We start from the raw sequence: 26,220 nt of genomic DNA, 5'->3' as shown, positions 1-26,220 counted from the left end.
AGTTTGATAAAGGCTACTCTTACAATATCCGTCATAGCTTCGGAAAGGAAGGCAAGAGGACAGACTATACACCTTTCAGTTGCATGAAGATTATTCTAACCAATCCACCAAGCCATGGGGATTATCATGGTAAGTGCTTCCATTGGATATGTGTTTGTGAAGTGTAGAAACCCCTGAGCTTTGTGGGAAACAGTGAGACAGCGTGATGGCTTTTTGCATCACCGCATCACCTGTAGCTTATGTCAGTCATCGGTGTCAAGCTAGCGCTCCGTTACTCTTCCAGTGATTTGTCTTACACTGAACTAGGTCAGCGAGAGAATTTATTCAGCTGTGCTTCGGGTGGTGCTGGACCAGGCTCTTCAGTTCTTTCCCCCCTTCACCTGCTGTTTTCTGTTTCTCTCATGACTAAGAGACTGATACACGTTCTTCAAAGGTTTTTGAAATTGAGTACCTTGAATTTTAGAATAGTTGATTCATTAATTTTCAAAAGATTACCAAAGAAAGGTGTGTTTTATTTTCATCACTGTTACCTGATTAACGAAGATTAAGTGAGGAATTTAGCAAGTTGTGGTATCAATTCGCCTCAGTTATTGTAGGTTAAAAAAAAAAAAGTCTAAACTGTTTTTTGTGGATTTCTGAATTCAGTGACTTTTTTCTAAAATAATTCTCTGATCATACCATGACAAGCTCCTCATTTGTCTAGTATGTTAGAGAATGATTTTAATAGTCCATATTAGTAAATCTTTTAGATTACTGAAGCTTACCGCAGTATGTGTCAAAACTATTTTTTGTTTTGGCTTTTTTTTTTTAATGTGTATAAGAATGTTAATTGTTTTAGCATCTTGAATGGAATTTGTTTTTAAAAGATTATATACTTTAAGGCTGTTAGGGATTAAGATCAAAGAATCAGAAAACAGAATTTTAAGGAAGATGCTTCATGTGTCCAGAGCACTAAAAAAATGCCTTTTCTTTCATATTTGATAGATGAAAGGTGGCCAGTACTAGTATACACAGTGAGTTCTTCTCATCACTTTTGTCACTTACTTAAGGTACCTTCTAGAAATGCAGATTATCAAGCTCCACCTTCAGACTTATGAAATCAGATTTATTTGCAAGTGCCCTGGATAATTTTTATGTCTTCTAAACTTGGAAAACCATTGACCAGATACTTCTATTGAGAAAATCTATTACTTTTCTTAGCAGCTACATCAAGCAGTTAACTCACATTTAGTTTGGCCTAGTGAAACTCCCAGGGATTCCTCTATCAATGTCCAGAACCTAGGACTCCTCACATACTTAGTTGATTTTTATTAGCTTAAGTGCAGGATTTTATATTATTCCTTATGAAATTGAATCTTATTTATTCCAGTCCATTCTGTTTATTTATTTATTTTTTATTTTTTTATTTTTTTGAGACAGAGAGAGTGAGAGAGAGAGAGAGCACATGAGAGGGGGGAGGGTCAGAGGGAGAAGCAGACTCTCTGCTGAGCAGGGAGCCCGATGCGGGACTCGATCCCGGGACTCCTGGATCATGACCTGAGCCGAAGGCAGTCGCTTAACCGACTGAGCCACGCAGGCGCCCATTCTGTTTATTTTTTAATTTAAACCCTATCAGTTAAAAAAATAATATACTTCACACTCAGTAAGCTCATATTATTTATTAGAAACATTAATCTGTCCTTTTTTTAATGAATAAGCTTAATTTTTTAGAGCACTTTTAGGTTCACAGCAAAATCAAGCAGGGCGTACAGAGAGTCTTCTCACATACTCTTCGCTCCTACACTTGCACAGCCTGCCCCACCATCAACATCATCCTGCACCAGAGTGGTTTGTTTGTTACATCTGAACTGAGAAGAATGTATAATCTGCTGTTATTGGATATAGCCGCTTTATAGATATCAATTATATTAAATTAATTGATGGTGCTTTTAAATTCTACGATTATTGTTGCTAATTTACTGCCTGCTGGGTCTGTCCATTTCTGATTGAGAGGTGTTGATGTCTCAAATAGTGGATACATCAGTTTCTTCTTGCAGTTCTACCAGTTTTGCCTCTTGTATTTTGATGCTCTGTTGTTAGATGGATACACATTAAGGACTATTACATCTTCCTGGAGTATGCATCCCTTTATCATTATGTAATATCCTTGATAAATTTCCTTGCTCTGAAGTTTTTATATTACCTTTATTTTTATTTATCCTCTGATGTTCTCATCTTTAGGTAGATCTGAGTTTCTGGCCTATATCACCTTCCTTGTCTTTGAAGAACAACTTGTAACATTTCTTGTCTTACAGGTCCACTGGCAACAAATAATGTCATTTCTTGTTTGTCTGAGACAGTCTATTACTCCTTGTCTTTTGAAGATAATTTCACAGGGTACAGAATTCTAGATCTGTGGAGGTTTTTGTAGTTTTTTTTTTCTCTCAACACTTTAAATATTTCACTCCAAAAGCAATCACTCCTCTCTCTTGCTTGCATGGTTTCTGACGATAAGTTAGATAAAATTGTTATCTTTGCTTCTCTGTAAGTAAAGTGTTTTTTACATCTGACTTCTTTTAAGATTTTTTTCTTTATTTTTGGTTTTCTGAAGTATGAATGTGGTATATCTAAGTTGTATTTTGGGGGGCATTTATACTGCTTGGTGTTCTTTGGACTTCCTGGATCTGTAGTTTGGTGCCTGATGTTTATTTGGGGAAAATTCTCTGTCACTATTGCCTCGATATTGCTTCCGTTCCTTCCTTTGTCTCTTCTTCTGGTATTCTCACTGCCACCTTTCATAGTGTCCCACAGTTCTTGGATATTCTGTTCTTATTTTCTTTAGTTGTTTTCTCTTTGTTTTTTCAGTTTTAGAAATTTCTTTTGACATATCCTCAAGCTTAGAGATTTCTTCCCTCAGCCATGTCTCCTAATAAGCCCATCAGAGACATTCTTCATTTCCATTATAGTGTTTTGGTAGCATATCTTTTTGATTCTCAGTATTTCCATCTTTCTGCTTATATTACCTGTGACTATACATTGTCTGTGTTTTCCATTAGAGCCCTTAGCATTAATCATAGTTATTTTAAATTCTTAGTCTGATAATTCCAATATCCCTGCTGTATCTGACTCTAATTTTGATGTTTGTTCAGTATTTTCAGACTTTATTTTTTACCTTTTGATAAGCCTTGTAATTTTTTCTTAAAAGGTAGACATGACATATTGGGTGGAAAGAATTCCAATAAACAGGCCTTTAGTAATATGGTGGTAAATAGGGAGGTGGAGAGGGTGGTGTTCTGTAGGCCTGATTAGTCTTTTAGTGAACCTGTGGCCCTGGGCTATGAACTTCTACATGACTCTCAGTTATTCCCTCCCCCTAGATGGGACAAGATGGCTAGGGGAGACTGGAGTTGTATCTACACACACACACACACACACACACACACACACACACACACACACACACACACACACACACAAGATGGCTAGGGGAGACTGGAGTTGTATCTACACACACACACACACACACACACACACACACACACACACACCCACACACACACCCACACCCACACCCACACCCACACCCACACCCCCCCCCCCCCCCCCGTAGGTTGGCTCTGATAAAACTCCAGAAGTTTAGGCTCCAGTAAAATAGTTTGTTCTGAGGGCAGGTCTTATTAAGAGCAGATTGCTCTAGAGAATCAAAATGGTTACTTTTCCCCTCCCCATGCCAGAAGCGCAAGAGAATTTCTCTGTTATTCACCATGAGCACCTGGTAGAGCTCCTAGAAGTTAAGCTTCCTTCTCTTTGAAGAACAACTTTCTGAAGTCCAGACTTCAGAAATTTGTCAATTACAGGTTAGGTTTTTCCTACCCCAGCATGGTTCCTCCAGAGATATCTGTTCTGGTATGTTGTGATTCTCTGTATCTGCCTCTATCTTCGGTTTTGGGGGCAGGCAGTGGTGTGGCCTGTGATCTTACTTCTCTGATGAGTCTAAGCGGAGTTGTTGATTTTTCAGTTTGTTCAGCTTTTTCCTTGTTAGGATGTAGTGATGATGTATAAGCCTCTCATGTGCCAGACTGGAAACCAGAAGTCTCTGTCCTTTTAGTTTTTATGTTATTTGTAAAACTATTTAGTCCCCTGTGTTGATATTATTTCATTAACCAGCACTCCTTGGAATGGTTGTTCAACCAGTTAAGAATCTATATATTCCAGACTATGTTTATCCATTTCTTCCACAAACATATGTTGGAAGGCTTGTCAAACATGTAACTGGGTATGCATTCACTTTGTTTCCAGTTACCTACTTCAGCCCTTTCTAGTTTTGAAGATCACGTTCTCTGATGTGGAAGATAGAAACAAAATAAACAGGAGTTACTGAGTTTTGCTTTCTTTCTGTCATCTGTTAAAATAACACCAGCTTCCCTAAGTGGTAATCTGTTTTTTTTTCTGTTCTGCTTATTGTCAGTGTAGCTTTAGAACACTTTTTTGTGACCTTTAGTACCTTGGCAATCTTCATTTTCTTCTTGGCTTTGCCCTGTTACCTTTTTCATATAGATACAGTCATTATTTCAAATGTAATTTGGATAATTCAATTAATCTCCTTTTTTGTGTTCTTTAATAATTCTGGGCTTAACCAAGAATTCCTTGTGCAGCCTCATTTCTTTCTTTTTGGGATCTTTTGAAATTTCATTATCAGGATGGTGTTTTTTTTGAGAATCATGATAGCTAATACGTGTTAAGTGTTTACTGTGTGCCAGGAGCATATAAGAGCTTTATATTCCATTCTCACAAGAGTTCTGTGAGTGATTATTTCCCTCACTTGACAGAAAGTGAAGCTGAGTCAGCAACAAGGTACAAAATTTGCCTATGGTCTCCCACTTAGTAAGTGGTAAACTGAGATTCAGACACCAGCGTTTTAGCTCCAAACTCTTAACCAGGTGTTACACAGCTTCTCAAAATGTTTCCTTATACTAAAAATTATTACAGTTTTAATATGAATGAAGTGTAAACTATGAATTTTGTGAATTTTGTTATTTGTAGGAGTCCATACTATTATCATGGATGTTTTTATGTATAGTTACGATTTTTGGTAAACACATTTGTTTGGCATCTAGGCTCTTTTCTATTTTTGCTGCAACCAGTTTCCCATTGATTTCATTAAAAATGCACAATTGTTTCAAATTAACTTATAGGTCCATCATCTGTGTACCTAAAAAAAGTACTCTGGCTTCCTATATTAAATTTTAAAATAAGGTATTTGATTTACCATTGCAACATCTTATTAAAATATCTAAACTTTTCTAGATTTTGGCCCGGTAATACAGCTTTTTCATTTCAATTCTGTGTTCTTATTTATGTAAATATTTTAGTAGTCCATCTTTATTATTGTGTTACAGAAATAGCATGTGTCTGTTATGTTAGTTTCCTATGAAATATTTTTCTGTTTGTCCATCTCATTCCTAACTGTGATTCCTCTAAATTTATATGGATTTTACTCTATGGGAAATAGACATAAAATTTACATCTGAAAGTGATGTGAGATTTTTATATTTCTTACAGTTTGTACATTTTGCTTTTTGTTTACATTATCTTCCTCCTCATAGGCTTTTAACGTAATTTTTAAAAATACGAATAAAATGTGAGATTGTATAAAGTTTTTAGATCAAGCACAGCTACTTTGTGATGATCTCTGCTTGTTAACAAGTAGCATAATTAAAACTGTTTCCTCCTCCTAGTGAATGAGCAACTTCGCCGGAGAATGCTGTAATATTTTATATAACTCTTGAGCCTGTAGTACCCTGATAACCGTACAACTAAGTCGTCATTTAGATAAATAGAGGAAAGCAGTTCCACCCATGGGCAATTAACTTTTTTATTAATAAGCTGTTAGACAATTAAGGGGAGCTTAGACAGTCTCTCGAGTGTGGTATTGTACCAAGTCCTGGGTAAATAACCTTGTTGGTGTGCTGGCTTGTTTTTTGTTGTCAGGGTGCCCATTCCGTCACAGCGATCCAGAGCTGCTGAAGCAGAAATTGCAGTCCTACAAGATCTCTCCTGGAGGGATACAGCAGGTAGGTCAGATTCTCCTGGGTGTCCTCAGTAAGGAGGTGCCACACTGTTACTCTCAGTTTCACTGACTGGTCAGGCCTCCACCACACACCCTCTTTCCTAGATAGAGGAAGCGAAAGCTTTGACTTGCCCGGCTTCCAGGCCTTGGAAATCCTACTTCTTCTGTCTGCTGGGCTGCATTCTTTTCTTGGTAATAAAGGAAGTGGGAAGCCTTTTTTCTCTCAGTTTGTTTTACTATCTCAATTAGGAACATTTAAAAAAAATAAATTTTTAGAGGAATGCATTGAAGCTTGTTAATGAAGCTGAAACTTAATGCCATTGTATTTTATTTTGGGAAATTGTTTTCTGTGCCACATGTAGGTTAAAGCAGAAGATAATATAGTGGCTAAATGTTCTGATAGTCATCACCTCTTGCTGTGTTAAATCTGCACTTCTGATGATAGCTCATTAGGTTGAATAATCTGCCAAAATACTTTGTCTTGTAAATAATTGAGATTAAAAAAAAGAAATACCCAAATGCAAAACCAAATATTTAAGAGTAATTTAGTGAATATGCTTTAAAAAATATTATGGCATTGCTGTCTATAATGTGCTTTTGAGTTGACTTGGAATTTGAGGAGTTCAAGAGGAGCATTGGCTTCCTTAGCTCAAGAAGAACAATATATGTTTTAGAGCTGGAACATCCAAATCATTATGTATCCTTAATTATTTTTTCTTAAAGAAAATAAATACTCTAGAAACCCTACTTCTTTTACTGTGTCCAAAATTTAGATTGAATTTAGTTAATTCAGTTCAGATCTTAGAGTTTTATGGTACTCTGTGTAAGGCAGTGCTCAAGGTGCTGTTTTAAGATGTAAAGAATCTTATAAATCCTCCTACAGAACCAGAATCTGGAGGGAAACATATGCCAAGTGTAATGAGAGAGGTACACATAGAATGTCTTAGCTTTTCTGAAGAGGAGGAAATATAACCAGATGGGGAGGCCAAGGAACACTATCTGGAAGAGATACTCTTTTGTTTTGTTTTGTTTTGTTTTCATTTTAATTCCAATTAGTCAACATATGGTACAATATTCGTTTCAGATATACAATATAGTGATTCAGTAATTCCATACATTACCCCGTGCTCATCAGAACAGGTGCACTCCTTAATTCTCATCACCCCCCTCCCCTCTGGTAGCCATCAATTTGTTCTCCAGAGTTAGGAGTCTGTTTTTTGGTTTGTCTCTCTTCTTTTCTTTGTTCTTTTGTTTCTTAAATTCCACATATGAGTAAAATCGTACAGTATTTGTTGTTCTCTGACTTGCTTTGTTTAGCATTATGCATTCTAGCTCCATCCATGTCCTTGCAAATGGCAAGATTTCATTCTTTCTTATGGCTGAATAGTATTCCATTGTGTATATATACCACATCTTCTTTATCTATTCATTAGTCGATGGACATTTTGGCTGCTTCCATATTTTGGCTATTGTAAATAATGCTTCTGTGAACATAGGGGTGCATGTATGCTTTTGAATTTATGTTTTGTATTCTTTGGGTAAATACCCAGTAATGTGATTGCTGGATCATAAGGTAGATCTATTTTTAACTTTTTTTTTTTTAATTTAAATTTTAGGTAGTTAACATACAGTGCAGTATTGGTTTCTGGAGTAGAATTCAGTGATTCCTCACTTACATAAAACACCCAGTGCTCATCATAACAGGTGCTCTCCTTAATACCCATCACCCAATAGCCCATCCCCCACCTTCCTCTCTCCATCAGTCCTCAGTCTGTTTTCTAATATTAAATGAGTCTCTTATGGCTTGTTTCCCTCTCTCCTTTTTTTCTTTTTCCCCTCCCCATATGTTCATCTGTTTTCTTTCTTAAATTCTACATATGAGTGAGATCATACGGTATTTGTCTTTCTTCGACTGACTTATAAGCATTATACCCTCTAGTTCCATCCACATCATTGCAAATGGCAAGATTTCATTCTTTTTGATGGCTGACTAATGTTCCATTGTGTGTGTGTGTGTGTGTGTGTGTGTGTGTGTGTGTGTGTGTACATACACATACCACATCTTCTTTATCCATTCATCATTCAATGGACATTTGGGCTCTTTCCATAATTTGGTTATTGTTTATAATGCTGCTGTAAACATTGGGGTGCATGTATCCCTTCAAATCTGTAATTTTGTATTCTTTCTAAATACCTTGTAGTGCAATTGCTGGATCACAGGGTAGTTCTATTTTATAACATTTTGAGGAACCTCCATACTGTTTTCCAAAGTAGCTGCACCAGTTTGCATTCCCATCTACAGGGTAAGAGGGTTCTCTTTTCTCCACATCCTTACCAACACATGTTGTTTCTTCTGTTGTTGATTCTAGCCTTTCTGACAGATGTGAGGTGATATTATAGTTTTGATTTGCATTTCCCAGATGGTAAGTGATGATGTGAATGTCTCTCCATGCATCTTTTGGCCATCTGTGTATCTTTGGAGAAATGTCTGTTCATGTCTTTGCCCATTTTTAATTGGATTATTCATTTTTTGGATATTGAGTTTTATAAGTTCTTTATATATCTTGGATACTAACCCTTTATCAGGTATATTATTGCAAATATCTACTCTCATTCCATAGGTTGCCTTTTAATTTTGTTGCTTGTTTGTAGTGTTGTGGTCTGAAAAGATGCATGGTAAGACTTCAGTCATCTTCAATTTGTTCAGAGTTGTTTCATGGGCTAACATGTGATCTATTCTAGAGAAAGTTCCGTGTGCACTTGAAAAGAATGTGTATCCTTCTGTTTTAGAATGGAATGTTCTGACTGTATCTGTTAAATCCATCTCTCCTAGTATGTCATTCAAAGTCATTGTTTCCTTGTTGGTTTTCTGTTTAGATGATCTGTTCATTGCTATAAGTGGGATGTTAAAGTCCTCTACTGTTACTGTGTTATTATTGATTAGTTCCTTTATGGTTGTTATTAACTGTTTAATGTATTTGGGTGCTCCTACGTTGAGTACACAAGTATTTATAATTCTTATGTCTTCTTGTTGGATTGTCCCCTTTATTATGATATATAGTACCCTTTGTCTTTTGTTATAGTCTTTGTTTTGAAGTCTGTTTTGTCTGGGATAAATATTGCTACTCCATGTTTGTTTATTTGTTTGTTTGTTTCTTTTTTTAAAGATTTTATTTATTTATTCCTGAGAGACAGAGAGAGAAGCAGAGGCAGAGGGAGAAGCAGGCTCCTGAGCAGGGAGCCTAATGTGGGACTCGATCCCAGGACCCTGGGATCATGACCTGAGCCAAAGGCAGATGCTTAACCAACTGAGCCACCCAGGCGCCCATACTCCAGCTTTCTTTTGACATCCATTTGCATTAGATGTTCTTCTATCCCTTCATTTTCAATATGTGGGTGTCTTTAGATCTAAAATGAGTTTCTTGTAGGCTGCATATAGTGGGTCTTCTTTTTTTTGTTTTTAACCCATTCTGTCATCCTGTGTCTTTTGATTGGAGTGTTTAGTCTATTTATATTCAAAGTAATTATTGATAGATATGTATTTATTGTCATTTTGTTATTTGTTTTGTGGTTGTTTCTGAAGATTTTCTCTGATCCTTTCTTCTCCCTTTCATGGTTTGCTTCTTTTCTTTACTGATATATTAGGATTTCTTTTTCTTTATTTTTTGCATACTTATTACTGGTTTTTGATATATGGTTTCCATTAGGTTTGTGTATAGTCTCTTTTGCGTGTAGCAGTCTATGTTAAGTTGATTGTTTTTAAGTTTGAACCATTCTTTATTCCTTTCTTTTCCACTTTTAGGTATATGCTGTTATATTTTATATTCTATTATTTTGTGAGTTCCTTGACTGATTTTTTACAGAAACACTCATTTTTACTGTTTTTGTGTTTCCTGCCTTTACACTGTCACTTTTGGTCTCTCTCTCCACTCAGTGTGTTCCCTTTAATATTTTTTGCAAAGCTGGTTTAGTGGTCATGAACTACTTTAGTTTTTGTTTGTCTGGGAAACTCTTTATCTCTTCTTCTATTTTGAGTGATAGCTTTGATGGATAGAGTCTTTTTGGTTGCATATTTTTCCCATTCAGTACTTTGAATATACCATGACACTCCCTTCTGGCTTGGAAAGGTTCCGCTAAAAATAATCTGCTAGCCTTATGGATTTTCCCTTTACTGTCTTCTTTTGTCTTGCTGCTTTTGAAATTTTTTCTTTATCAGTAAAAGTTGCTAATTTAGTTACAGAATGTCTTGGTGTCAGTCTGATTTTGTTGATTTTGATGAGAGTTCTCTGTGCCTCCTGGATCTGGATATCTTTTTCCTTCCCCAGATTACAAAAGTTTTCAGCTATTATCTCTTCAAATAAATTCTCTGCCCCCTTCTCTCTCCTTCTTCTTCTGGGATTCCTATAATATGAATGTTACTATGTTTGATGGAGTCCCTGAGTTCCCTAAGTCTGTTCTTATTTTGTATAATTCTTTTCTCTGTCTTTTGTTCTGCTTGATTACTTTCCATTATTCTGTCTTCTATGTCATTAATTCATTCCTCTGCTTCTTCCTGCCTGCTGTTCATTCCATCAGGTGTGTTTCTTATTTCGTATATTGTGTCCTTTTTCTCTGCTGTGTTGTTCCTTGTTTCTGTTAAGGGTCTCACTCATGTCTTCCACTCTTTTCTCTAGTCCAGAGTATCCCTAAGATCATTACTTTAACTTCTCTATCAGGCATGTTACCTATATCTCTTTTGCTTGGATCTTTGGCCATGGCTTTTTATGTGTTCTTTTATGTGGGATAAGTTTTTCTCTCTCCTCATTTTGTCTAAGTCTCTTTATCTCTTTCTCTGTGTTAGGAAAGTCAGCTACATCTCCTATTTTTGTGGTTAATGGCCTTATGAAGAAGTCGTCCTGTAGTGCTCTGCCGTGTAGTGCCGCTGTTCCCCAAGGCCTGGTGCTTCTGGGAGTGTTTCCAGTGTGTGCTATATGAGCTCTGCTATTTTGTCCTGGCTGCTTTACCCTTCAGGCCAGTTGTCTGCCTGTTGTGAGCAGTGTTTGGTCCCTGACCTGAGTCTTGGCATGTTTTACTAGGTGTGCTCTGGTCTGTTTGTGAAATGAGGCCTATTGCTACCGCTGCCAGAACTGGGGCTCTACCAGACTCCTGAGTCAGGGGACGTGGTATGAGCAGGTATTTGGGCTGGCTTTCTGGGGGAGGGGGTCTGAGTTCTGGGACTGAGGCAAGGTGAGTGGGAAGGGCAGTTCCACCAGAGCGTGGGGGGACGGTGCTTGGTATAAGCAGGTTAGATAGCAAATGTCAGTGTTGCACTGCTTCCCACAGGTGGCTCTGTGCGTATGCTGGGCCAGGGAGGGGAATGGGACCCGCCAGTTCCTTTGTTCCTAAAGGGGTCTCGTGAACGCTGTCTCTCTGGGTGAGATGAGCAAATAATCTCTCAGCTGTTTGCCCTAGGCACTCTTTAGATCGCTGTTTCCAGGCTGTATGTTCCCAGACTATTTGCCCTGCCTTTTCTCCAAGAGCAACCCCGGTACCCTCCAAGCTCTCCCAGGGCCCAGCCCGCTGACCTTTAAAACTCCAGGCTTTAAGCCCTGCTGGTTGCAAGACCTGAAGAAATTCAGCCCCTCTCACTTTCAAAGCCAAGTGCTATAGGGATTCCTCTTCCCATGAGCTCGCCTATGCATTAGTCTGTCTCTTCCTCTTCTCCACGACCACGGCTCCCTCCCTCCCTCCACAGTGGCGACTCCTTTCCCAACTCCTTTTCCACATCGTATCTTGGCACTTCCTACCTTCTTCGATGTGACCTCTTCCCTGCCTTTTGTTGTAGAGTTTGTTCTGCCAGTCTTCAGGTCAATTTCTGAGGTTCTTAGGATGATTTGATAGTTATCTAGTTGTATTCATGATATGAGGTGGGCCTAGGGTCCTCCTGTTCTGCTGCCACCTTCTAACCTCCGGAAGATAAACTCTTTGAATTATGCCTGGGTGGGGGGGTTGGAGAGTGGGAATTAGGAAAAGAGAATGCAAAAATAAAAGGCAGCCAAAGTATAGATTATTAGGATTTCAAGCTTAAGATAATGGAGGCCCCAGTATATAAGCTTTAATAGACGACTTAAAAGAAGTTGGTTTGAGAGATTAGGTTTAGAGGTGGGATTTTTTTTTAGTTTTCTTTTTTAAATTTAAATTCAATGTAGTTAACATATATAGTGTGTTGAGAGTTTCAGGGGATAGGGGCGGCTGGGTGGCTCAGTTGTTAAGCGTCTGCCTTCGGCTCAGGTCATGATCCCGGGGTCCTGGGATCGAGCCCCGCATCGGGTTCGCTGCTTGGCAGGAAGCCTGCTTCTCCCTCTCCCACTCCCCCTGCTTGTGTTCCCTCTCTCACTGTGTCTCTCTCTGTCAAATAAATAAATAAAAAATCTTACAAAAAAAAGTTTCAGGGGGTAGAATTTAGGGGTGGGGTATTTAAATGGCAGACAATATGGATTTGTACTACATTACAGAAGTCAGAACTGGAAATCTGTTTTACTTCCAAGTTAGAAATGTGGAACTGTGGGGTTGGAAGGAACATTAGAAAGCTATTCTCTTTTATGAAGCCACATACGATATGACATGCCCGTGGTTGCTCAGCTAATAGGTCAGTGGTAGAACCAGAATGGAAGTCAGACCTTCTGACTCTGCTTTTTTTTTTTTTTTCCCCTTCTCTCTCTAATCCCCAGTTTCCTTGAGGGTGATTATCATGAGATTTTTGTGGGAGAAAGGGAGAACAAAATAATGGAGAGAGGAGGTAGGGAGTCAAAAGCCATGTCTTAAAATGGAGTCTTGGCTAACGCTTCCCTTTTGTCATCAGTGAGAAGTGAAATCAGAAAAGACTGAACAAAAAGGGAGAGAAGGGAAATACATTAGGGAAATGAAGTATCACACAGGTCACAGAGAATTTTGAGAAGAGGGCCCATATGTGTCCTTCACAGCAGAGAGACTGTAAGAGGAGGACTGGGAAAAGGTGACTGGGGGTGTTGAGTGGGTTACCCAGCTTTGATTTGGTGAAGGGTGTCAATGTAGTGCTGGGAACCAAAAGCCAGATCACATTTGCTTAAAATATGAATGAATAAAAGACAGTGAATTGGATTTGCAGACAGTGAGTATAAGTGGCCTTTATAAAAATGTGCTAGTGAAAGGGATGACAGAGCATCTGTCAGAGCATTAGTTTAAGCATCTTGGGATGGTTTAGGCTAGAGGAGACCTGAGCCTGTTTGTAGCAAGGGAAGAAAAGAGAGGGTCATCTTGATAAAAATATTTTTAAAAAGATAATTCTTTTGAACCAAGCAGGATTAGCTTTTCTTTCCTTTACGTGATGACTATACTGTATATGTCCTTGCTCTTAAATAATTTACAAAAGATTATAATTATTTAACTGTTCATCTTTCCCACTAACTTGTAAGTTTGCTGAAAGGAGGATTGGATTTTTTTTTTTTAACTTTATCTCTCATAGTAATTCAGTGAGTTTGCACTTGGTAGGTGCTGAAAAAATATTGGAAAAGTAAGTGGGCATATTTTTGCATGAGGAGTGTGCTTGGGGTACAGAAAGAGGCAAATAGGAACTCAATGACACAGGTGAAAACCTTATTGAAGAAAGGAGTCTATATACTTGCACAAAAGGATGATGACTGAAAAAGGCATATCTTTGAGCCAGCCTGGGAATATAGAGAAGAACTTAGAGGTAGAGCAAAGGGAAGTTGGTGGAGTGTATTAAGTGGCCTTACTCTTCCTTGTGAAGGAAGAGGTCTGGTCAATAGCTTATAGTAGAGGTTAAGAATGGCATTTTGGATATCAGAATGGTTAGGAACTATTGATAACAAATTTGATAGGGAATCTAGAAAAAGTGAATTAGAGGCTTATTTTCAGCCATTAGAAAGAATCACTTTTTTAAAAATACAGGCAATTACCATGTCTGTTGAGAATATTAATGTTTTTATTTAATAGTAATGACTGTGTGTTAGAAGGTAGAAGAGGGACTGTAAAGTATCCCCGAAACTGAGAAGGCACTTTGAGACCGAAAAACAAAGGCAGCGCCATGTAGTTTATAGAGTTTTATTCAAGGTAACTTGCAGAATTGAACAGGCAGTGATCTGGACAGCTGCATATCTATTTTCCTCAAAGTCCAGACGTTAGTCTGTGATTTTATAGAGCAAGGGAACATGCTGGAGGGCACTTGTGAGGTCAAAGTGTCTGCATACACTTCATTTGATAGCTAACATTTAACACACCTTGTGCGTCAAGAAGGGGGAGAACCTATGTTATTTCTTTTTCTTTTTTTTTCCTTAACATATGTTGCATTATTTGTTTCAGAAAACCTATGTTATTTCTAATAGTTATCTAAACAGATTTAGGGAAGACCAGAATAAGCCTCCCTGTATTCTGGTCATGGCATGCATTAACCTCCAAGGGGCCTGGAACACGTAGCGCCACGGGAGGTCATCATGTGGACATGGACAAGGTGGTGGGCCAAAGATGGAGTCAGTATGGTCAGTGCTTCTACACTGTGTTTGCGTGTGCTTTGCTTTTGACTTTGTTGCATTCCTCCATTTACTCTCAGCCTGTAAGTAGATCCCTTACTCAGTTGAAGCTGATTAGTAAATTCCACATCAGCCTTTGGACCTGCATTTTAACCTTTTATCTGAGACGAACACAAGATGTATAGTGCATGTGGGCAAGCTGTATAATATTTGGCTTTCATCTGATGTCTTTTTTGAGTGGATCTCAGTAGAGTGAAGCAGCTGGGGGACTGTGTTCTAAAGGGCAGAAAGTTGATGAATGAAAAATCCATGTAAAACATTTTGATGAATGCTTAGTTGCAGGTTGGCATGAGTGCAAATTAAATCTTAAAAAATCCAAGTGCACTTTAAAATATTGAAAGTCAAGAAAAACATCATTAAAATGCATGTAAGGTAAAAATGTAGCTACTTTTATTTCAGGGAAAAACTACTTGAGAAAGATACCTCAACTATAAAAAAAATACTTAAAGACGCTAATAATCAGATTTGGGGGGGTCAGGGAGGGGCAGAGGGAGAGAGGAGAGAGAAAATCCCAAGCAGGCTTCATGCCCCACACGGAGCCCAATGCTGGACTTAATCTCACGACCCTGAGATCATGTCCTGAGCCGAAATCAAGAGTCAGATGCTTAACCAACTGAGCCACCCAGATGCCCCTGATAATCAGAATCTTGATCAGAAAAGAGATCATTGTGACTTAAATGACATCATCTACTTTTTTTCAAAAGCACATTCAGAGGATTACATTTTTTCGTTTTTTGAATGAGCTTGGTATCCTGCTTAAGAAAACAGCAATTGAACAACAGAATAAAGCCAAAGAGAATGGACAGCCTAGCATTTATCCCTCAGCTCTCCCCAAAAAGACATTAACATGGATGTCAGTTCACCAATAAGACATCAAAATTCAAAATGTTTATACCCCAACAACATGGCTTAAAAATACATGATGTAAAAACAGAGAACTGAAAGCAAAACTAGACAAATCCTTAATTATATTGAAGAGTTCACTTCTCTTTCAGTAATTAATAGAATAAGTAGACAAAATCAGTAAGGGTATAGAAGACTTGAACACCATCAACCATCTTAATCTAATTGACATTTGTAGAACATACCACTCCAACCAGGTGGATATACATTTTTTTTCATGTGTCCACGAAACATTAACCTGGGTACATCATATTCTGGGTCTTAAAAAATCTGTTACAAATCTAAATGAATTGCAGTCATACAAGATATCTTTTCTGACACTAACCATAATAGTAAGGCAAGAAAAAGAAAGAAAAGGTAGAAAAGAGGAAAGAAAGCCTTTTTCTATTTTCAGATAATGTGAATATCTATGAAATAATGTCAAAGAACCTACCAAAATTCTATTATAACTAAGAGTTTGCAGGATAATAAGCCAATATATAAAAATTAATATTTCTTCCAGTGAACAATTGGAAATTAAAAGTTTTTGGAAGTACCGTATGCAGTAGTACCAAAAAGAAATAAACACTTTTGGAGCGCCTGGGTGGCTCAGTCATTAAGCGTCTGCCTTCAGCTCAGGTCATGATCCCAGGGTCCTGGGATCCAGCCCCACATTGGGCTCCCTGCCCAGAGGGAAGCCTGCCTCTCCCCTCCCTCTCCCCCTGCTTGTGTTCCTTCTCTCGCACTGTCTCTCTCTGTGTCAAATGAATAAATAAAATCTTAAAAAAGAAAGAAACACTTATTAAAAATGTATCTAACAAAATATGTTCAAGATCTCTATGTTGAAACACTTTATATGCTGAAACACTAATGAAAGTAATCAAAGAATAAAGTTGTAGATGCACACTTACCTGATTTTAAGACTTACTTTAAAACTACTGTAATCAAGACACTGTGATATTAGAGAAATGATAAACATAGAGATCAATTGGACAAAACTAAAAGTCTGGAAATAGACCCACATATTTAAAAATGGGCAACCAATTTTTAAACAAATGTATCAGGGCAATTCAATAGGGAAAGTATCGATAGTCTTTTCAACAAGTTGTAGAACAATTAAATGTCCATATGAAGAAAAAAAAGAACCTAGACTCATACCTCATATCTTACATAAAAATTAAATTGAAGTGGATTATAGGCCTAAATGTAAACTTTGCAGCAGATTCAGTGTCTGATGAGGCCCTGCTTCCTTGTTCATAGATGGTTGTTTTCTCATGGTATCCTTACACAGCAGAAAGGGGAAGGACCTCTCTGGGGTATCTTTTAGTAGGGCAGTAATCACCTACTAAAGACCCTATATCCTAATACCATCAAATTGGGGGTTAGATTTAAAACATATGAATTAGGGCATAATTGTAGTACATTCAGTCTATAACAATGTGCAAATATTTTCTCATTTTTTAGCTTGTCTGATTAACACTTTTTTGATAATGTTGATCCAACATTGATGGACAAGAGTTTTTGATATTGATGAACTCCACTGTTTTCTTTTGTTACATGTAGTTTTGATGTGATGTCTGGAAGTCCATTGCCAAATTCAGTGTTACCAACATTCACACCTGTATTTTCTTGTTACAAGTCCATACAGACTTATATTCTGCATATAAGTCCATACATGTAGATCATTAATCCATTTGAGTTCATTTTTGTCTCTGGTATGGTATAAGGGTCCAGTTTCATTATTTTCCATGTGGATAGCCAGTTGTCCCAGCACCATTTATTAAAGAGACTGTTTGCCCATTGTAATGGTCTTACACCCTTGTCAAACTCAGTTGGACGTGGATTAGGTTTATGTGGATTTATTTCTGGACTCTAAATTCTGTAGCATTGGTCTATATGTCTATCTCTTGGCCAGTACCATATGTTTTTGATTACTATAGCTTTGTAGTAAGTTTTGAGATTAGAAAGTTTGACTCCTCCAACTTTGTTGTTCTTAATACTGTTTTGACTATTTAGAGTCCCTTGCAATTACCCATGAATTTGCTGATTGTCTTTTCCATTTCTGCAAAAAAGGCCTTTGGAACTTTCATAGGGATTGCATCCAGTCTGTAGATTGCTTTCGGTAGTATTGCTATATTAAGAGTATTGTCTTCTAATCCATGAATGGGGATTTCTTTCCATTTATTTAGGTCTTTAATTCCTTTCAGCAATGTTTTGTAGTTTTCAGCATACATGTCTTTTACCTCCTGAGCAAAATTTATTCCTAGATATTTCGTTCTTTTGAATGCTGTTGTAGGAATTTCCATTTTCTGATTGTTCATTGCTAGTACTAGAAACAACTGATTTCTTTGTGTTGTATCCTACAGCTTTGATGAATTCATTTATTACTTCTAATAGTTTTTTTAAATGGATTCTTTAAGGATTTTTCTGCATATAAGACCATGCCATCTGTGAATAGGTATAGTTTTACCTTTTTGTTTCCATCTGAATGCCTTTTATTTCTTGCCTAATTGCTCTGACTAGAATTCCAGTACCATGTTGAATGGCAGCAGTGAAAGAAGGCATCTTTATCTTTTCTTGATCTTGGAGGAAGGCTTTCAGTATCTCACCATGATTGAGGTTAGCTGTAGGTTTTTCATAAATGATTTTTATTATGTTAAGGAAGTTTTCTTCTATTCCTAGTTTATGTGTAGGTCTGGGTGTGTTTAGTCATGAAAAGGTGTTGGATGTTGTCAGATGCAGTTTTTGTCCTTCATTCTATTAATGTGATGTATTACATTGATTGGTATTCATATGTTGAGCCACCCTGGCATTACTGGGATAAATCCGATTTGGTCATGATTTATAATACTTTTTAATGTACTGCTGGATTTGGTTTGCTAGTATTTTGTTGAAATTTTTTGCATTTATATTCGTTAGGGATACTATCTGCAGTTTTCTTGTGTTGTCTTTGTTTGGCTTTGCTATCAGGGTAATGCTAACCTCAAAGAATGAGTTAAAAAATGTTGACTCCTCTTCTATTTTTGGGAGAGTTTGAAAGGGATTGGTGTTAATTCTCCTCTAAATGTTTAGTAGAACTGACCAGTGAAGCCCTCTGGTCCTGGGCTTTTCTTTGGTGGGAGGTTTTTTAAATACTAATTCAACCTTTTTGTCATAGGCTTCTTCAGATTTTCTATGCATTCTTGGGTGAGTTTTAGCAATTTATGTATTTCTAGGAATTTGTTCATTTCATCTAGGTTATCTAATTGGTTCTTAGTATTCCTTTATAATCCTTTTCATTTTGGGGAAGTCGGTAGTAATGTCCCTACTTTCATTTCTCATATTAGTAATTTGAGTCTTTGATTTTTCTTCTTATTTAATCTAGCTAAAGCTTTACCAATTTTATTGATCCTTCCAAAGAAGCAACTTTTTTTTTAATTTTCTCTTTTGCATTTCTGTTCTCTATTTTGTTTATCTTCACTCTGATCTTTATTTCCTTCCTTCTGTTAGTTTTGGGTTTAGTCCCACTCTTTTTTTCTAGTTACTAAAGGTATAAAATTAGGTTATTGATTGAGATCTTTCTTCATTTTTAAGTGTGTACATAGGCACGTACTTATTGCCATTTTCTTGATTGTTTCCTGGTATTTTTCTCTAGTTCTTTTTTATTCCTTTTCTTACTGTTTTTTTTTTGTGTGTGTGTGTGTGATTTGATGAATTTCTTTACAGTTTTGTTTGGACTTTTTCTCTTTGTTTTTCATGTATCATAAGTTTTTGCTTGTGGTTACCCTGAGGTAACACTCTTTGTTATATAGCAATCTATTCTAAATTGATGGTCACTTAAGTTAGAATACATTCTAAAATCACATTTTTCCTACCCCCCACAATGTTTTGTGTATATAGATATGTATAAAGATATTTTACATCTTTTTATTTTGTGTATTTGTTAACTAATCATTGAAGATATAGTTGATTTTACTACTTTTGTCTTTTATTCTTCAGACTACCTTTATATATGGCTTTAGCTGCTGCAGTAATGCTGGTGGTCAGGGCTGGACCATACTGTGCCTGGCTGTGAGGTCTGACTACAACTATTTCAGGTGTGCTTGTGGGAGATACTGAACATTCTCTCCCCTTAGCAGAAGCCATTTTTTAGAGGTGTCACTTCCAGTCAAGGCTACCTACTTGGTGCTTTCAGGTAGTAACCACTTTGGGGGACACACCAAGTACTTTTTTTTTTAAGATTTTATTTATTTATTTGAGAGAGAGAGCGTGCAAGAGCAGGGTGAGGGGCAGAGGGAGAAGCAGACTCGCTGCTGAGCAGGGAACCAAGTGTGGGGCTCGATCCCAGGACCCCAGGATCATGACCTGAGCCGAAGGCAGATGCTTAACCGACTGAGCCACCCAGGTGCCCCAAGTGCTTTATGATAGTACCTTATTCTGTTTTCTTCACAGCATCATTAGATAAACATTGATTCTTATTTGTTTGTTTTTTCTATGCAGCATAAACTCCATGAGAGCAATAATATGTCCATCTTGTTTATCTCTCCATTACTTGTAACATTGGCTGTTAAAATAGTACAGAAGACATTTTCAGGTTTTATTTATTTATTTATTTTTATTTTCTTAAAGATTTTATTTATTTATTCGAGAGAGAGAGAGAGAGAGATAGTGAGAGCAGGAACACAAGCATGGGGAGTGGGAGACGGAGAGGCAGGCTTCCCGCCAAGGAGGGAGCCTGATGTGGGGCTCGATCCCAGGACCCTGGGATCATGACCTGAGCCGAAGGCAGACGCTTAATGACTGAGCCACCCAGGCGCCCCAACATTTTCAGGTTTTAAAGCTTTATATTTCATTTAGGTTTTTGAGCTATTGTTAAAAAAAAAAAATTCAACTGAGTAAAATTTCAAGTTCTTAATGTCTTTATTCAGTAATTCACAAACTAGTCAACATACAATCTAGGAAGTAGAAATGAATTTCTTGGTGCTGTACAACTGAAAGACTTATAATCTGAAGGGAGTGGAACAAGGAAGTTTATAGCAGACCAAAAAAGTGGATTTGTTATTGCGAGGTCACTTTGCTTTAGAGAATGGCAGGAGTCTGTCAGGCAGATCATGATTCCTGACTGACTGGTTTAAGATTCCATTTCTGGGAGAGCTGAAAACTGTAATTAAGTAAAATTTCAATTTGGTTAGATGGGGCTTAGCAAAAGTGACTTCGTTATGGTCCTGTTGTCTTGTTAATAATAATTCACTCTTTTGATCAGACTCTCAGCCTGAGAGATGTGATCAAAATTGAAGGTACTACCACTGCTCTCAGCTACCGCTCTGGAGTTCTCAGGAGTTTTTTGCAGAATCTCTGTGTGTTATTCACCAGTCATGTCTTTTTGTTGAATCTCTTTATGGAACTTCCTGGTCATGATATTGGGTTCATATTCTTTACGTTAGTCATTCTCCTCATTCCTTTTCTGACATTCTACTGTAAAGGGGATCATTTGCTTTCTGGTTAGTGGCTGTGAACATGCATTTAAATTTAAAGCTTTTGAGAGAACAGTGTATACCAGGGAGAATACTAGAATTATTAAGAACAGCATGGGCGCCTGGGTGGCTCAGTTGGTTAAGCTACTGCCTTCGGCTCAGGTCATGATCCTGGAGTCCCGGGATCGAGTCCCACATTGGGCTCCCTGCTCAGCAGGGAGTCTGCTTCTCCCTCTGACCCTCTTCCCTCTTGTGCTCTCTATCTCTCATTCTCTCTCTCTCAAATAAATAAATAAATAAATCTTAAAAAAATAAAAAAGAACAACATACTTCCCAGTGTTTGGGGTTCATATCAGAGCCATGGTCCCCAAGACCCAAAGCAAAATCAAATAAATGAAAGAAAACCCACACTGAAGGAGTTACTTTGTTAAGCCATCTGTTTAATGATCTAATATAGTGGAGTATCAACTTCCCCAGAAGTGTCAATCCAAGTAAAGCAGTTGGTGTTGGCTGTAGCACAAACACCTCCATTCAGTGCTAAAAGGTAATCAAGAGATATCCTATTATCAGGACAACTTACATCAGAAACTAATGATGTAATATATGGTGATTAACATAACATAATAAAAAAAAGGGGGGGGGAGAAAAAAAAAAACAACTTTGGCCAGAGAGTCTGGGTATTTTTGCTAGGCAGCTATCACTTTTGCAACATATTTTAAGAGGTTCCTGATTATAGCCTTATTTGATCTTACTCAGAGCCAGAGAATTCAGGAAAAGGATGGTCAGAGGGAAGGAGGAATGCAAAGAAACATCCTTGATCTGATGTCTTAGGTAGAAGCAGTCTCCTTCAATGTTGGCTAGTTTTTTACCTAGTCAGTTTGTTTTTGAGGTCTAGCATTTTCACAGGACCAGATGTCATGTGGGACCTTTTTCAGCTGTGAAATATGCAGCCAAGACTCAATACCTTGTAGAAGAACCTTGGTTGGTAAGGTACTTTCCTGGAATCTCACGTTTGCAAAAGCATCAGAGTAAAACAATAACTGTAAATGACAAAAGCCTATCGTAAAAGACCTGATGAGAGTTTATTTTAATGTAATTAGGAAATTTGGTTATTTCTGTGATATATACATTTTAAGAAGATGGATGGAATTATGACTGATAACATTACACCAGGACATATCAGATTTCTAGGAATTTCATACAACTTCTAGAATACATATGAATAACTTGCATCCATAGAAATATTACCTGATATTTTTAACATCACTTCTTATTTGATAATGCTTTCCACATAATTGAACATATCTAACCAAATTAGTTTAACATTTTACCAGGTGAGAAACAAACCCTTTGATATTTTTCAGGGACCTTTTGGTAAATCTCAAAGTTTCTTGGAGGTAAAAAGACTTATTTAGAGTTTGATTTTGGGAAGTCATCAGGCCTTCAAAAGGTTTGGACATTTGACTAAATATGATCACAGATCATTACAAAATAATACTTAATTATCTATTTATCCAAAATAACAAGAGAAGATGTTAAAGGCATATACAGAAGGTTACATAGTTGTGAACAAAACTCAGCTCTTTTTTTTTTTTTTTTAATTATTTATTTTAGAGAGAGAGGGAGTATGTGAGCAGTGGGGAGGGCCAGGGGGAAAGCAAGAGAAAGAATCCTTCAAGCAGACTTCCCCCTGAGCAGGGAGCCCAATGCAGGGCTCAATCCCAAGACCCTGAGATCATGACCTGAGCCAAAACCAAGAGCCAGCAGCTCATCTGACTGAGCCTCTCAGGAGCCCCTAAAACTTAGCTCCTTTAATATTGAGAATATTGGGTTTTCTTAAGTAATCAAAGACCTAATAAAGACAACGTGAAGCACAGTAAATTGTTTTGTTAAGACACGGAATCTTTGCTATCCATTCAGATTATCTAAAAGGTAAAGAAACTCTTACAGTCTTTTTTATTTTTTTTGAATCATAATATTATTCGTTTATTTGCTTTATATTGTCACTTAAATGTGTGAGTTGCATTATGAGTGTTTTATCACAAAATTAGTTTTTTGTTTTTTTAATTTTATTATGTTAGTTAATCACCATACATTACATCATTAGTTTTTGATGTAGTTTTCCATGATTCATTGTTTGCATATAACATCCAGTGCTCCATTCAGTCTTTTATCAAAAGATAAAGAAAACATTGTCCTTTTACTTGAGAGAAAACCATATTCTAAGTGTGCACCAATGTACTTTTGATATTAAAACTCATTTTAGGAATTAAATCCATTCTAATTATAGCCAGCTTGACCACACATAAAATTTCCTTCCTCCAAATTATTTTACACAAACTTTCTATTACCTTTTTTATCTTAATTCAGATTTTGTCATATATTTATAGTTATTTTGGAACAACCATTTTACCTTCCTTGCCTATTTGTCATACACAGTTTCCTTTCATCCTTATTATTTCTAAGTAGTTTTAATTACATATATTGGTAGAATTCTTAACCCTTGGAATTCTTAATTCTTAATGAAAACTAAGAAATAAGCAATTGTAGACTCTCTTTTTACACTAGGATTCTGTGGATTGGGAAACTTATAAATAAGTCTTAAAATTTCTAGAAGTACGTTCTTTCTCATAGAGAATGTTTTGATATGGCATAAAACATGTTTACTAATAGATCTAAATACCTTAAGTTTCTCTTACTGAGAATCCAAAAGTAGATAAACTTGTGTTCAGTAATTAATGTTTCATTATTTTATCTTATTTAGAAATGATAAAGATATTCAGTAACTATCATTTAACTTAGCCAAGCTCTAAATTTTCAAGTAACCAAAAAGATTTAGGGAAACTATTCAAGGAGACATACCATTAAACATAATCATTGCCGAAAAGTTTATCTGTAAGCTCTTATCCCACTTACCTCTCTCTAAATCATTTTTTTTAATATATTTAGATTACTCTTGAAAATTTCACAAGACATTAATCAAAGTTAGACTTCATACTAAATTATTTTTCTGGCTGACAAATTTTTGTAACATATCATAGGAACTTACTTGACTAATAAACCAGGAAGAAAAAAAGTTATATGCCTTAGTTGATGCTGATAACTCTAAAGACATACCCATTTTAATTAGAGTAACAAACTAGTTTTTATTTATTGAAGATGATCCCAGATGAACTTGAAAAATATTCGGTTGTATTTCTGAGTCTAGACATTTTTAATATGATGAGCACTTATTTTTTTTAAGCCATTTGAATAGAGCTCTTTTACAAATTAATTTTGGCAGTACCATCCAGAGGTAGAAAAATATGACATAACTACAACATTTATATATAAACACACGTGAACACATAGATAGACGCAAATACCGTATTGCTATTGTTCTAATACTTTAGCCATGAGCCAGGTATGATGATACAAAACTCACTAGTTTATAAAAGAGCAGTTGGATCCAAATTGTATTTGTGGCAGACGGTGTAAGTTAAGGTTACCTGCTCAGATGCCTTTAAAGCTTTTTTACTAATATTTGTGGAGAAGACTTTTAAGATTTCCATAGGCCTAGTTTTCGAGGAGTGCCCCCCCACAACCCCTTTTTTATCTTCTGATAAGAATTCTTCCCTGAAGTTTGCATTTTGAAGAGATGGCCTACAGAAGAGTTACTGGAGAAGACCTGGTAGAACATTTGCATTTCAAGGACACAGGGAAAGAATCAGCTTCCCTCCAAGAAGGGCTTTTGTTTCCTGAATTCAGAATTTTACAATACCTACCAGCTTTCTAAGATGAATAGGGCAGGTTGTGGTATTGATAAAAAGGAGACGTAGGCTTTGAATTGCTTCTAGAACTGCATTTTCTGCTCTTGTAAAGACCCATTTTATAAGACAAGAACAGTTCTTAATTCTTCAGTGAATTGGGTAGCAACTTAACTGATTTCAGACGCCTTACCTACCATGCAACTACAATCTTCAGTTTGCTTGTTTATATCAGGGAGAAGATCTTAAATGAAGATGGAAATCAAAAGATTTTTATATTCTAGATTTAGAGCTTTGCCTTTGGAATGTTTGTCTTTCCCTCTGGGTGTGTTTAGCTTAGGTGACAAGACCTAAAAAGAAAAGTTCCTATCAGGCTCTGAGTATTAGCTTTCAGTTTGCCCAATTTCTGTCAGTAGAGCTACTTTAAAAAAAAATCTTTTCAAAATCTTGTTGGGTTGTAGCTGGGACAAACAGTAAATATTTCTGGCAATATTGAACAACTCTGTGAATGCATGACATGTCCCCAAAGAGAGTACAAAGGATACGACCCTTCCAAGATCCAGAGCCATTCCCAAAGATAGTCAAGAGAAAGACTCCGACAGTTCCTCTCAGAGCCTGGAAAAGTTAGGGCCCAAACTGCACATGGAGTGCAAACATCATTTCTGTCTCACTGTATTTTGGGGGCCCCTAACGTGACTTGCTAACAAGTCCTCAGGACACAAAATGAGACATACAAGAAGGCAGTAGTTGTCTGTGAGGGACAAAGGATCAATAACCACTGGGCCCAGATTTGGAAAGGAAGGGACAGTGTGAAATTTTACCTTCTTCTCGCAACTGGGCACTACAGATAAGAGATCCAGGAGAGCTGACTTTGGTTAAGGTTTTTGTTTTTTTTTAAAGATTTTATTTATTTATTTATTTGTCAGAGAAAGAGCACAAGCTGGGGGAGCGGCAGGCAGAGGGAGAAGGAGAAGCAGGCCCCCCGCTGAGCAGGGACCCCAATGTGGAACTCAGTCCCAGGACTCTGGGATCATGACCTGAGCCAGAGGCAGACGCTTAACCGACTGAGCCACTTAGACGTCCCGGTTAAGATTTTTCTTAACCTTCACTGGCTTTTCCAGTCCCAGGATCCCATCTGTACGTTCCAGAGTGAGTGGGGTTTAGAGGGTAGGTCCAGTATTTACCAGAATTTGGCATGGTTTTCCACTAATTTTAATTTTAGTTTCTCCTTGGTCATTTAAGGGATAACTGGTAGCAGTTTACCTGAGAATCTCTTGGAGTCCTGTCCACTCTGAGAGGGGCCTATATGGGGGCCGTCCTTGAGAGTAAGTATGGGGGCATCTGTAAAGCCACTAACTTGGTAGACTTTTCATTATGGTCATGTTAAAAGTCTTTTCAGAATGGAAAAGCAGTTCAGATAGAGGATTAGTAGATTCTGAATACTCAGGTAAAGTAGGACCGGGGGGGGGGGGGGGGTAGTAGAAGTCACTTCAGTCTTAGTTTTTTAAGTGCTTCTTAGGGTC

General features: G+C 37.2%; 1 protein-coding gene across 1 annotated transcript in view; it reads left to right on the top strand.

Annotated features, from left to right (window-relative positions):
• The window catches only part of PRIM2 (DNA primase subunit 2), a 304,959-nt gene that overhangs the window by 250,128 nt on the left and 28,611 nt on the right, over positions 1 to 26,220 (top strand). Inside the window, 2 exon segments of the mRNA XM_035728717.1 lie at positions 3 to 129; positions 5,971 to 6,053. Of these exon segments, the coding sequence (XP_035584610.1) occupies positions 3 to 129; positions 5,971 to 6,053 (210 nt within the window).

This window comes from Zalophus californianus, chromosome 7, assembly GCF_009762305.2.
Source record: "Zalophus californianus isolate mZalCal1 chromosome 7, mZalCal1.pri.v2, whole genome shotgun sequence".
NCBI lineage: Eukaryota > Metazoa > Chordata > Mammalia > Carnivora > Otariidae > Zalophus > Zalophus californianus.
The sequence above is the reverse complement of the archived record's forward strand: the minus strand, read 5'-3'. Positions and strand labels throughout refer to the sequence as shown.